This window comes from Mercenaria mercenaria, chromosome 2, assembly GCF_021730395.1.
Source record: "Mercenaria mercenaria strain notata chromosome 2, MADL_Memer_1, whole genome shotgun sequence".
Lineage (NCBI taxonomy): Eukaryota > Metazoa > Mollusca > Bivalvia > Venerida > Veneridae > Mercenaria > Mercenaria mercenaria.
The window spans coordinates 24,511,250-24,523,640 of NC_069362.1; the positions used below are offsets into that span (position 1 = coordinate 24,511,250).

At 35.9% G+C, this 12,391-nt stretch overlaps 1 protein-coding gene across 1 annotated transcript; it reads right to left on the reverse strand.

Moving 5' to 3' along the window:
* Positions 1-3,682: 3,682 nt before the first annotated feature.
* LOC123563529 (40S ribosomal protein S2) lies at positions 3,683-11,619 on the reverse strand. Its single transcript, XM_053532756.1, has 4 exons — positions 11,458-11,619; positions 8,987-9,160; positions 4,884-5,043; positions 3,683-3,914 (listed from the first exon to the last, which is right to left on the reverse strand). Exons 1-4 carry the CDS (start codon positions 11,503-11,505, stop codon positions 3,751-3,753), a joined length of 546 nt encoding a protein of 181 aa, XP_053388731.1. The 5' UTR covers positions 11,506-11,619; the 3' UTR covers positions 3,683-3,750.
* Between the last annotated feature and the right edge of the window lie 772 nt (positions 11,620-12,391).

Genomic DNA, 12,391 nt, shown 5'->3' on the forward strand with positions numbered 1-12,391 from the left:
TCATCCTAGGAAGTTTCAACATTCTCAGTCAAGAAATGATTTTACATGACCAGGCTCCTGTGACCTTGACCCAAAAAACTAGAGCTATCACTAAAGGTGATGAATGTACCCCCCGCATGCACTGACACAGTATATTGCAATTTGATGCACACAAGATTGCATAATTATGTGGACTGTATGTATATAGACTGTTTTTTGTTACTATACTTTATACATACAAAGTCCCATAACTATGCAGAATATTTATCTAAAAGAATGTAACATGCACCATGCACAACTAGGGTTGGTACTGATCACTTGTGTGAAGTTTCATTAAATTGTGTGTAAGGGTTTGGTAGATTAGGCAGGCACAAGATTGCATATGCAGACTGTATGTACATAGTATGTTAACAAGAAACAAAGTCCCATAACTCTGCAATTTTTGTCGCTGAAAGAACCTAACATGCCCCATGCATAACTACTTTGTTACTATCACTTGTGTGAAGTTTCATTAAATTGTGTCAAGGGGATGAGGGGAGATGGTGCGCACAAGATTGTGTCTATGTATATAGTATAGTAACAAAAAAACTAAGTCCCATAACTCTGCAATTTTTCTTTTTCTGAAAGAACCTAACATGCCCCATGCATAACTACTGTTGATACTGATCACTTGTGTGAAGTTTCACTAAATTGTGTCAAGGGGATGAGGAGAGATGGTGCGCACAAGATTGTGTCTATGTATATAGTATAGTAACAAAAAAACAAAGTCCCATAACTTTGCAAATTTTTTTTCTAAAAGAACCTAACATGCCCCATGCACAACTACTGTTGGTACTGATCACTTGTGTGAAGTTTCATTAAATTCTGTCAAGGGGATAAGGAGATATGGTGCGCACAAGATTGTATCTATGTATATAGTATAGTAACAAAAAAACAAAGTCCCATAACTCTGCAAATTTTTTTTCTAAAAGAACCTAACATGCCCCATGCACAACTACTGTTGGTACTGATCACTTGTGTGAAGTTTCATTTAATTCTGTCAAGGGGATGAGGAGAGATGGTGCGCACAAGATTGTGTCTATGTATATAGTATAGAAACAAAAAAACAAAGTCCCATAACTCTGCAAATTTATTTTCTAAAAGAACCTAACATGCCCCATGCACAACTACTGTTGGTACTGATCACTTGTGTGAAGTTTCATTAAATTCTGTCAAGGGGATAAGGAGAGATGGTGCACACAAGATTGTGTCTATGTATATAGTATAGTAACAAAAAAACAAAGTCCCATAACTCTGCAAATTTTTTTTCTAAAAGAACCTAACATGCCCCATGCACAACTACTGTTGGTACTGATCACTTGTGTGAAGTTTCATTAAATTCTGTCAAGGGGATAAGGAGAGATGGTGCGCACAAGATTGCGTCTACGGACAGACAGACACAGACAGACAGACAACCTGAAACCAGTATACCCCCCCTTACAACTTTGTTGTCGGGGGGTACAATAAATAGGGGTCATCTTCTCTGCATGTTCAACCATCCTATCATAGGATGTATGAAGTTTCAACATTCTGTGTAAAATCTCAAGTTATTGGTTTACCATGTTCAGGCCTCTGTGACCTTGTCCTTTATTTATCAAAGTGACCCAAAAATCGATAGGGGTCTTCTACTCTGCATGACCAATCATCTTATGAAGTTTCAACATTCTAGGTAAAGTGGTTCTCAAGTTACTGATTGGAAATGGTTTTCCATGTTCAGGTCCCTGTGACCTTGACCTTTATCAGTGACCCCAAAATCAATGGTGGTCATCTACTCTAAATGACCAATCATTCTATGAAGTTTCAACATTCTGGGTCAAGCAAATCTAGAGTTATTGATCGGAAATGGTTTTCAATGTTCAGGCCCGTGACCTTAACTGAGTGACCCCAAAATCAATAGGGGTCATCTACTCTGCAAGACCAATCATCCTATGAAGTTTCAACATTCTGGGTAAAGTGGTTCTCAAGTTATTGATCGGAAATGGTTTTCAATGTTCAGGCTCCTGTGACCTTGATCTTCAACAGAGTGACCCCAAAATCAATAGGGGTCATCTACTCTGCATGGCATCATCCAGTGAAGTTTCAACATTCTGGGTAAAGTGGGCAGTGATTCATTTTGAAATCTGAAGATACGAGTCCATTGGACTCACATATTTTGGAACAATGAGTCCCAGCCAGTGAGTAATGAGTCATGCAAGTTGAAAAAGGAACTAAATATGCTTAATACATAATAATATAACGTTACTAATTTTATTATTTCCTGTCTTTGTTGAAGTCTATTAATTTAAAGTAAATAGATTCACTGAAAATGTCAGTGATTCTGTTTTCTTAACTTTGTAAACCTTGTGAACCTAATGTGATTAAACTGCAAATTAAAGTTTTTTTCACTCTTGCAAATGATTGTCCAAACCAAGAAAACCCTTTAAATATGAATACAATTAATTAAAAATGTTAATTCCATATCAGCAGTAAATAAATCAAGCTCCCAGTGCTAATGCACTCAAAGTCACAGTCACTTTAAATAACAAGTATGTGAATTAAATACTTGTCAAAAGCAGCGACATCACTATGACATCACTCAAATACTGTCTTTGATCTGCTGGTGTTGACTCACATCAGAAGAAACAGTTGTCAAACATGTTTAACCCAATTTCTAAATTTGATGCAAGTGTCAAAAATTTGGGTAAATTTCAGTTACCTTATTTTAATCTCAGAAAGTGTCAGTGATTAAAATTATGTTTCTAAAGTCTTAATTGGTTTTGAAAAATATGAGTAAAATTAAGTGGATTTAAGGAAATTATTCAAGCCAGTCAAGGTAAGATACTTTCTAAAGGTCAAAAAAAGCATGTGTAAGCTAATGTACCAGTAATATAAATCTCTACTGCTTTGTTTATCAACAGTCAGTTTACAAAACAAGTGTCACCTTTGCACTTCTCGGTAATCTGAAGTAGGCGGAGATTAAATTATGCCATCTTATATTCCAGTCAAATGTCAACAGGCTGATAGCAGATAACTGGTGGTGTGTGGATAAAAAAAATCAGGCGACTTGAATTTTGCTTTGATGTTAGGTTAGAGCGAAGTGGGGAGCTAAAAAGCGACTATTTCACTCAAGTCTCTCCCTAGCTCAAGCCCTATTCTTTACAAATCGAACGGTGATAAGGTAAATTTTGTTTGCGTCCCGTGGCTGCACACATTTTGAATTAACGCGTCTCCCATGAAAAATACGCGTCTTTGATGCAGGACGCACGGCAAAATGAATCACTGAGTGGGTCTCGTTATTGATCGTAAATGGTTTTCAATGTTCAGGCTCCTGTGACCTTTGACAGAGTGGCCCCAAAAACAATAGGGGTCGTCTACTCCAGCAGCCCTACCACCCTATGAAGTTTGACGATTTGAGGTCAAATGGTTCTCCAGTTATTGATCCGAAATAGTGACGTATGTACGGACGGGCAGGGGGAAGACATAATGAAGTCTCTATACAGCTGCAGAAGCCAAAATAGCAAATAAGATGATGGGATGTGGCCAGTTTTCAATACAAGTTATGCAAGTTTGATTCAAATCGATTGCAAACTGTGGTCTCTTTCGTGTTCACAAGAAATTGTGGACGGATGAAAGGTGATCACAAAAGCTCACCTTATAACTATGTAAAAACAAACATAACCTAGTCCTTCTTTTTTGTTTTATTTGTTTTCAATTATACAGAATTCAGCAGGAGAATTCTTGAATTCATGAAGTTTAGTAGACCTTCTGTTCCTGTCTCTGGAACTCGGCCCTCTTGTGGTTCTTGGCGAGATAGTCTGTGAACTCCTGGTATGGAGATTTTGTGAACACTGTCTCTTTCCATAGATCTGGGGTCAAGTATGCATAAGTCTGTGCGATTGCTGCATATGTGGCCTTGGCTGTAAAAAGAACGAAAGGTTTGTCAAGACCAAGAGCTTTGCAGAATGATATAGAATATGTAAAACAAGAGCTGTCGGAGGACAGCAACGCTGGACTATTCAACAGCCTTGTCAATTGAATGAATACAAAATACTTTCCCATAATGGATACTGAAATACAAGCTTAAATATAAAAACTTAACCAAAAACTGCTAAGTCGAAAAAGGGGCATAATCTTAAAAAAAAAGCAAAGTAGAGTTATGGGACTACACAGTGCAGGTCAAGATCATGACAGTGAACAAGTGTGTAAAGTTTCAATCCATTCCCATTAGTGGGTACTGAGATACCAGCTTACATACAAAATCTCAACCAAGAATTTCTAAGTCAAAAAGGGGGCATAATTTTGTAAAAAAGCAAAATAGAGTTATGGAACCTGTGCAATGTAGGTCAGTTTATCACTGTGAATAAGTCTATGAAGTTTCAATCCATTCCCACAAGTGGTTACTGAGATACCAGCTTACATACAAAACCTTAACCAAGAATTTCTAAGTAGAAAAAGGGGCATAATTTTGTAAAAAAGCAAAATAGAGTTATGGAACCTGTGCAATGTAGGTCAGTTTATCACTGTGAATAAGTCTATGAAGTTTCAATCCATTCCTACAAGTGGTTACTGAGATACCAGCTTACATACAAAACCTTAACCAAATCGGGACGCCGACGCATGAGTGAGTCCAATAGCTCTACTATTCTTTGAATAGTCGAGCTAAAAAGTCTCAACAAAGTATGTCACAAGCTTTCTGTAAAGAAACTTAGCAACAACTGTAACAGGAAACTGTAGATCTAGGCTTCTGTTACTCAACTATCGCCCTATCAAATAAATCATCTGATAGTCCACTATCACCAAAACCAAATATTTTCCCACCATTTAAGATTTTGAACCGACGGTAAAAAAAACTCTGCTAATATAGGAAAACATATGCATAATATTACCGAAGTTTCCAAGGGTTCCGGTACATCCTCTGGCAGACGTGTAACAATCTTCAATACCCGCCATATGTAGCAACTTTTTGGGTACTGGAGCACTAACAATGCCTGTACCACGTGGTGCAGGGATCAGACGTACTGTCACACTGCCACATTTCCCAGTCACCTGCAATGAAAGAGTTTTATCAAACTATTCTATTTAACCCTCCAGTTAACATCATCACATCAAGAATTCTACGTAAGAAGTGGGATTTCAAGTCACAGCAGGGAAAGTGATTAAAGCCTGCAACCTGACTAGACTAGTAGGCTGTAGGCTATATTGCCTGCTGCACAGTAAATGGGCCAATTTTTTCAAAAAAACATGTAACTGCATTTTATTTATAAAGGAACATCTGTTTAAAGTTTTGTTAAAACTGTTTTTAATGTGTTATATTAGTATTCAAATGCTGCAGTAAAAAAAAAATTACATAATCAACCCAAAAAAAAATTGAAAGCCATTTTATGGCTGAAAATAGGCTGTTTTTTCATGTAATGCGTTAGCATTGGATTTTTACTCTTTTCAAAAAATGCCACAGTATTTTCAAATAACAAAATATAAGTTTGATTTGAATACCTTTAAACAGATAATTTTATTACCTTTAAAATGATGTATAACATTGATGATCACTGAAGTCGTTACATTTTTATGAATATGATAATAAAAAGTGACTCGTGTAACACCACTGTTTTTAACAAAAATGCTAAATTTTGAATTGAACACAAAATGTCTTAATTTTACATATTCAAAATAATTTTCTTGCTCACTGTCTTACTATGTATTTGTAGAATATGAAAAAAATGCCTGCAGCGCGTATCAATAGACATTTTAGTTAATAAGTCCATTTTACCATCCAAAGAACCATTTGCGTGAAAAAAAGTGTAACGTCCGTCCCCCACTATTATTTTGCAATTGAATATGAATATATTGATATTAATTACTTTCATATATGCTTAATGACATACCTATCATGAAAAAATGAAAAATAAATAGATCTGCAGCCTTGCTGGCAAAAAAATGATGAAATATCAAAAGTTATGTGTAACGTCCGTCCCTGTAACGTCCGTCCCCCTATATATGCTTTTCTTAATTTTGTACAAAATGCAGTGTTTTAATGTTTTGATGGTAATATCTGATACTATTATTTCACAAGAGTATGTAAAAAGTATGAAATTATCAAAAACAATGTTGAAAAATTTTTTTTTCCCATACTTCTGAGTATTTTAAATTGAAAACTAGAAAAAAGACCTGAAAATTGGAGCAAAAATCTTTGTTTTTTATGCTATGTGAGGAAATGTAAATGAAATTAACTCCTGTCTGATAGGACATGCATCAATAAGTAATAAATATATAAAAAACATTCATTTAGATTTATATGATGTTGTATCATCTTCATCTGAAAAACAGGGGGACGGACGTTACAGAAAAGGGACGGATGTTACAAAAATTGTGATAACTGAATATTTCTTATATTCTGATTTTTTTATCCATCAGTAACTTTTTGTAGTTTATATATTGATAAATAAAGATGCTGTGTGTTAAATCATTCCCAATAAAACATTTATTTACAAATATGAGGACATTATTCAAAAGAATAATATGTCACATGTAACGAGACCCCTGCTGGAACAACAGTTGGCTATAAAAACAACATGAGAAAAATAGACTAAACTGATAAAATGGATCCACTTAACTGTGCCCAGTTTATACATGTATATATCTCTGGATCCTTGTAAGATTCTAAAAACAACACGTACCCTCTTAGCGAGTCTTGTATAAACACATACTTTGGGAAAACTTAAGCCTTATACAAGGTGCCATAAAACTGGACCCTGTATATACATTTCTGGATCCATACCTAGTCTTGTAAAAACACTGACTCTCTTAATGAACCTTGTATATACAAAGTGATTTCTTTTGAAAAACTGAGAAATGGGAGGAGCTTGCTGTCATATGCAGATTAGGAGTGGGACTAAATGTGTGAAATTCTTTTAAGTTGAACTTATTTTATGATCCAGGCTCATGCCAGTGATGATGGCCATACGGTTGTGTAGACCCTTAAATTGAATACAAAAAATTCTAAATTATGATCATTTCATAAACAAAATCTGATGTGTAATGGCAATGAATCACAGATATTTTAAGTAAATGTACCAACTGTTGTACAGGGTCCAGGGTATTTTTTTTTTCAAACTCATATTAAAAAAGTATTTTAGTCATTACATATTTTTCCCCTCCTAATGGATCCTTCCTTCAATCCCCAAAACTGGGGAATAGAAAACACTGTCTATATAAATGTATTTTCAGCATTACTTTCAGATTACATACTTCAGGGATTTTTCTTAATCTATGTATATATGATTTATAGCGGTATCTGTGAAATTCAAAATGAAACAAAATGATCCTCCTCACCTCAGTTAAAAAAGTGTTTGATGTCAGGGCTCTTATCACCTTCTTGTGCTGAGATGATGATTACTGTCACTTTCTTAAAAGTGTATGATATTATATGATACATATCATTTACATGTTCATGAAAAGAAATAACTTAATACGTTTTCTCATTTTGTTCTGTTTCGTTTTGTTTTATGCTTCAACATAGTTTTTGCAAAAAAAAATTGTTAGAAATTATGGTGAATTTGTAACGTCCATCCTAATTTACTTAACTCTAGCAGTAAGATGTACCATTACCACACACATATCTTTTATTGAATGACTTTAGCATAATAATGAAAACTTAGAAACACCTTTCATTAAGTCAGTGAATACATAGGATGAACTCTATCAATTTCCTGATTAAAAATACTGTTTTCTTTTTCTCTCCATATTTTAAAGCTCTAATTCAGCATAATAATTTCTTTTTATTTTATTACTTTGTATCATTTTTCATTCATCTAGATAGATTTAACATTAACAGAATCTGTATTTATTCAGTAAAGCAACATTAAAGCTTGAAAAACAAATGTATATAATTAGTGTAACGTCCGTCCCCTCATAATGTAACGTCCGTCCCCCTTTACCATCAGTTTCTCTTTACTAGTTTTGAAGCCTAAATAAAAAAGAAATATACAAAAAACTGAATTGTTTAATAACTTATGTTCTTGTGTCTTTATTTAAAAGGTTGTTATCCAATTAAGTGTAATATTATAAATAGTAACAGGAAAAATATGAGTATGGCTGTTTTTCCCTTCTCTGCTTCCACAGGTAAAATAACAAAAAAATTTTTTTTTTCAATTTTTGGCAAATTTTTTGTAAGTTTCTTGTAGAGATATACTGGTTTATTGATTTGGTGAATTTTCTCATCTAAATGACGGTAAACAGCTTCAGAAACAAGCTTTTTACATTGCCATGTAACGTCCGTCCCCTTGCCCAACCACTGATAGAAAATGATGTATAAAAACAAAAATCAGCAAAAAGTTATCTATTATTTTACTTTTTCATGAAGTTAAAACATACAACTTCATGAAAAAGGCTTAACAGGTAAGAAATCTTTAACTTTAATTTTTGACTTTGATGCTAACACATTTGGCCCATTTACTGTGCAGCAGGCAATATGGGATGCTTTATATAAAGTCCAAATTAAAGATTCAATTTTTTTTTTAAGTACAGTAATAATTTCTGCTGTAGACAACAGAAAATTATTTAGATTCCCATTTCTGCCCTTCTCTGTCCCTCTTCTGGTGCAACTTTTTACTGTCAGTAATAATGTAATGTATTGAACTTCAAGTGTCGCTTATTATCCAGTCCTTCGAGATCTTGGGAGTTCATTCAATGTATATTATGTATAATACAGTTCCATTCACGCTGATGCTACTACTCCCTGCTACAGGTTGTGAAGGATATTGCACATTTCATTAGCTCTCATGACCAAGCTGCTATTATTTTGCCTGGTATCTTTTTATACTTCCAAAGGATCTTACAGATTTCACACTTCTCATACATTTCATTAAAATTTCCTTACAACTGAGCTCATCATGTATATAACTGGTGTAATTTAAATATTTGACACAATTTTCATCTGTAAAAATACCCTAAATTTGTTTTCTTCCCCCAGCTTTGTATCCGCATTTCTTACCTTACATGGCACTGTGTGGGGCTGGCCAATCTTGTTACCCCAATATCCACGCCTGACAGGGATAACAGACAGCTTGGCCAAAATGATGGCCCCTCGGATAGCAGTTGCTACTTCCTTAGAACATTTTACTCCTAGCCCAACATGTCCCTTGTGATCTCCAATAGCAACAAAGGCCTGTAAAATGAAAATACAACTTTTGTCACTGAAAGCAGCCAGAAACAAGAGCTGTCACTAATGGTGACAAATGCCCCCGCAGCACCTTGACCTTTGACCTGGTGACCCCAAAGTCAGTAGGGGTGTTGTAATCAATAAGTACTATCAGCACGTGAAGTTTGAAGGTCCTGGGTGAAGTGGTTCGCATGTAAAGTGCCTTCAAGCAAAAAGTTAACGTTGGCCCCTGTGACCTTGACCTTTGACCTGGTGACCCCAAAGTCAGTAGGGAAGGTTTCTTAATAAGTACTATCACCACGTGAAGTTTGAAGGTCCTGGGTGCAATGGTTCGCGAGTAAAGTGCCTTCATGCAAAAAGTTAACGTTGGCCCCTGTGACCTTGACCATTGACCTGGTGACCCCAAAGTCAGTAGGGGTGGTGTACTCAATAAGTACTATCAGCAGGTGAAGTTTGAAGGTCCTGGGTGAAGTGCTTCGCGAGTAAAGTGCCTTCATGCAAAAAGTTAACGTTGGCCCCTGTGACCTTGACCTTTGACCTGGTGACCCCAAAGTCATTAGGGGTGGTGTACTCAATAAGTACTATCAGCATGTGAAGTTTGAAGGTCCTGGGTGCAATGGTTCGCGAGTAAATTGCCTTCATGCAAAAAGTTAATGTTGGCCCCTGTGACCTTGACCTTTGACCTGGTGACCCCAAAGTCAGTAGGAGTGGTATACTCAAAAGGTACTATCAGCTCGTGAAGTTTGAAGGTCCTGGGTGCAGTGGTTCGCGAGTTAAGTGCCTTCATGCAAAAAGTGGACGTTGGCCCGTGACCTTGACCTTTGACCTGGTGGCCCCAGTCAGTAGGGGTGGTTTCTTAACAAGTACTATCACCATCACCACGTGAAGTTTGAAGGTCCTGGGTGCAGTGGTTCGCGAGTAAAGTGCCTTCATGCAAAAAGTTAACTTTGGCCCCTGTGGCCTTGACCTTTGACCTGGTGAGCCCAAAGTCAGTAGGGGTGGTGTACTCAATAAGTACTATCAGCATGCGAAGTTTGAAGGTCATGGCTGCAGTGGTTCACGAGTAAAGTGCCTTCATGCAAAAAGTTAACGTTGGCCCCTGTGACCTTGACCTTTGACCTGGTGACCCCAAAGTCATTCGGGGTGGTGTTCTAACTAAGTACTATCAGCAAATGAAGTTTGAAGGTCCTGGGTGCAATGTTTCGTGAGTAAAGTGCCTTCATGCAAAAATATAACGTTGGCCCCTGTGACCTTGACCTTTGACCTGATGACCCCAAAGTCAGTAGGGGTGGTATACTCAATAAGTACTATCAGCATGTGAAGTTTGAAGGTCCTGGGTGCAGTGGTTCGCGAGTAAAGTGCCTTCATGCAAAAAGTTAATGTTGTGACTAACGAACTAACGGACGGATGGACAATTGCGAACTATTATGCCTCCCTTCGGGGGCATAAAAAAGGCACATTCTCTGTAATACTTCAATGTCTATGTTCCACTATTCATGAAAATATCATTTACAGCAGGATCCCTTTGATGCCATAACATCCATTTATGTTAGGGCAAAGGACTCAAATCATACCACTACACTGCAGAATGAAAAAGAACATATATAACAAGTGATCGAGTATTGCAGTGGCAATACAGAAGTCCCCTATCGGTGAAAAAAGTGACATTGACTGTTGGCTGACAACCATGGGGAACATTTCTGTGTAGTACTAAAAAAATCCTTCAATGCAATTAAAAGTAACAAATTTTTACTTGACCTTGAACAGTGACCTTTAACTCAATATAGTAATGTGTTGAACATCTGCTTCAATGGGTAACATTGTTTAGCACATTATAGATTATCCATGATGAAATCTTGGAGTCAGAAATCATTTCAATTGACCTTCAATAGTGACTTGACCTTTGAACACAAGACAATCATTTCATGATTATATTGCCCTTAATACACATAACAAAAATTTTATGAAGCTTGAATATTTCCAATTATCCCAAAGATCCAGATTTACGAAAGCATTCTATAGCCAGTCGCACTCATAGTAGGACTATTAGAATTTTTGCCAACTCTTTTTGCAAGGCACAAACCCCACACAGGAAGTGGTTATTTTCTCTAAACAGTAGCTAAAGTAAAATTCCCCTAAATTCAGCCTGTAAAACTTATTAAAACTGGGCATTAGCAACACTTTGCAAATGTTCTAACTGAATTCAATCAAGAATTTTTTTTAAACTTCGCCATTTTTAACGTTTAAAAAATTTATCCACCGCATTCATAATCGAGAAAAGTGAAAAGACAATTAAACCATACCTTGAAACTGGTTCTCTGCCCAGCACGAGTCTGTTTTTGTACAGGCATGATCTTTAACACCTCATCCTTCAGGGATGGTCCCAAAAAGTAGTCGATGATTTCAAACTCCTGTAAACAATTGTTTTATAAAAAGTACAATCTGTGAATGTTCGACATTTTTGTTAAAAGGAATATTACTGGTACTTTCATTAGAATGAAATCCTGCAACAATTAAAAAGTATTTACTCTGGACTATCATCATTTTTGCATTTTTAAAGGTGTGCACTAGGTGAACTAATCTAGTTTTAATGTTACTCTATTTTAAAAAAATCTATAGAAACATATTCTAACAAAGAGGCTATGGTGGCCTGATTCTCTAGCAAGTTATCACAGATTGCTTCAACAGTTTTGGTAACATGTTATAAAATGAAAATACATGTGAAATTATTTTCAAATAATGCCGGTGTTTTCTGACTCGAGTATTCTTAAAAGTTTCTTCTACATAAATATGGCAATTGTGGGGGAGATGAGGACATTATGTACAATTAGGCTCCCATTTGAATATTGCACTTGTGTAATTTTTAAATCTGTCCGTGGACTGAAGAGTTGGTGACAAACATTACATACTACATGGACAAACTTGATCATATAGTCTCAACTTAAAAATGTGGACTAAACAATTTGCCTCAGCTTTCAAAATGATTTATGACTTTAAACCATGGAATACTAGTGAGAAAGTCTATAACCTATGAGATGATTTTCCCAATTTGGACTTTAGTTTAACAAAAGGACTATTTGAGAAGGATCGCTCCCTAAATTACACTGCTTGTTTGAACAGCTTTGAAAGAAAATTATAAAAGGAAAGTTTCTATGAAATTATTTTGAAATAGTATATTTGCACAATCTTCGTAAAGGTTCAGCAGTTGCTGACAGATTTTTTCAAGGTTTTCCAAAT

Coding starts and splice junctions, on each gene's coding strand:
- LOC123563529 (XM_053532756.1), bottom strand. CDS start 11,505: ATGCCTGTACAAAAACAGACTCGTGCTGGGCAGAGAACCAGTTTCAAG. Junction 5,044..8,986: donor CCCACACAGTGCCATGTAAG/GTAAGAAATGCG, acceptor CTTTCATTGCAG/GTGACTGGGAAATGTGGCAG. Junction 3,915..4,883: donor CGGAACCCTTGGAAACTTCG/GTAATATTATGC, acceptor TTCTTTTTACAG/CCAAGGCCACATATGCAGCA.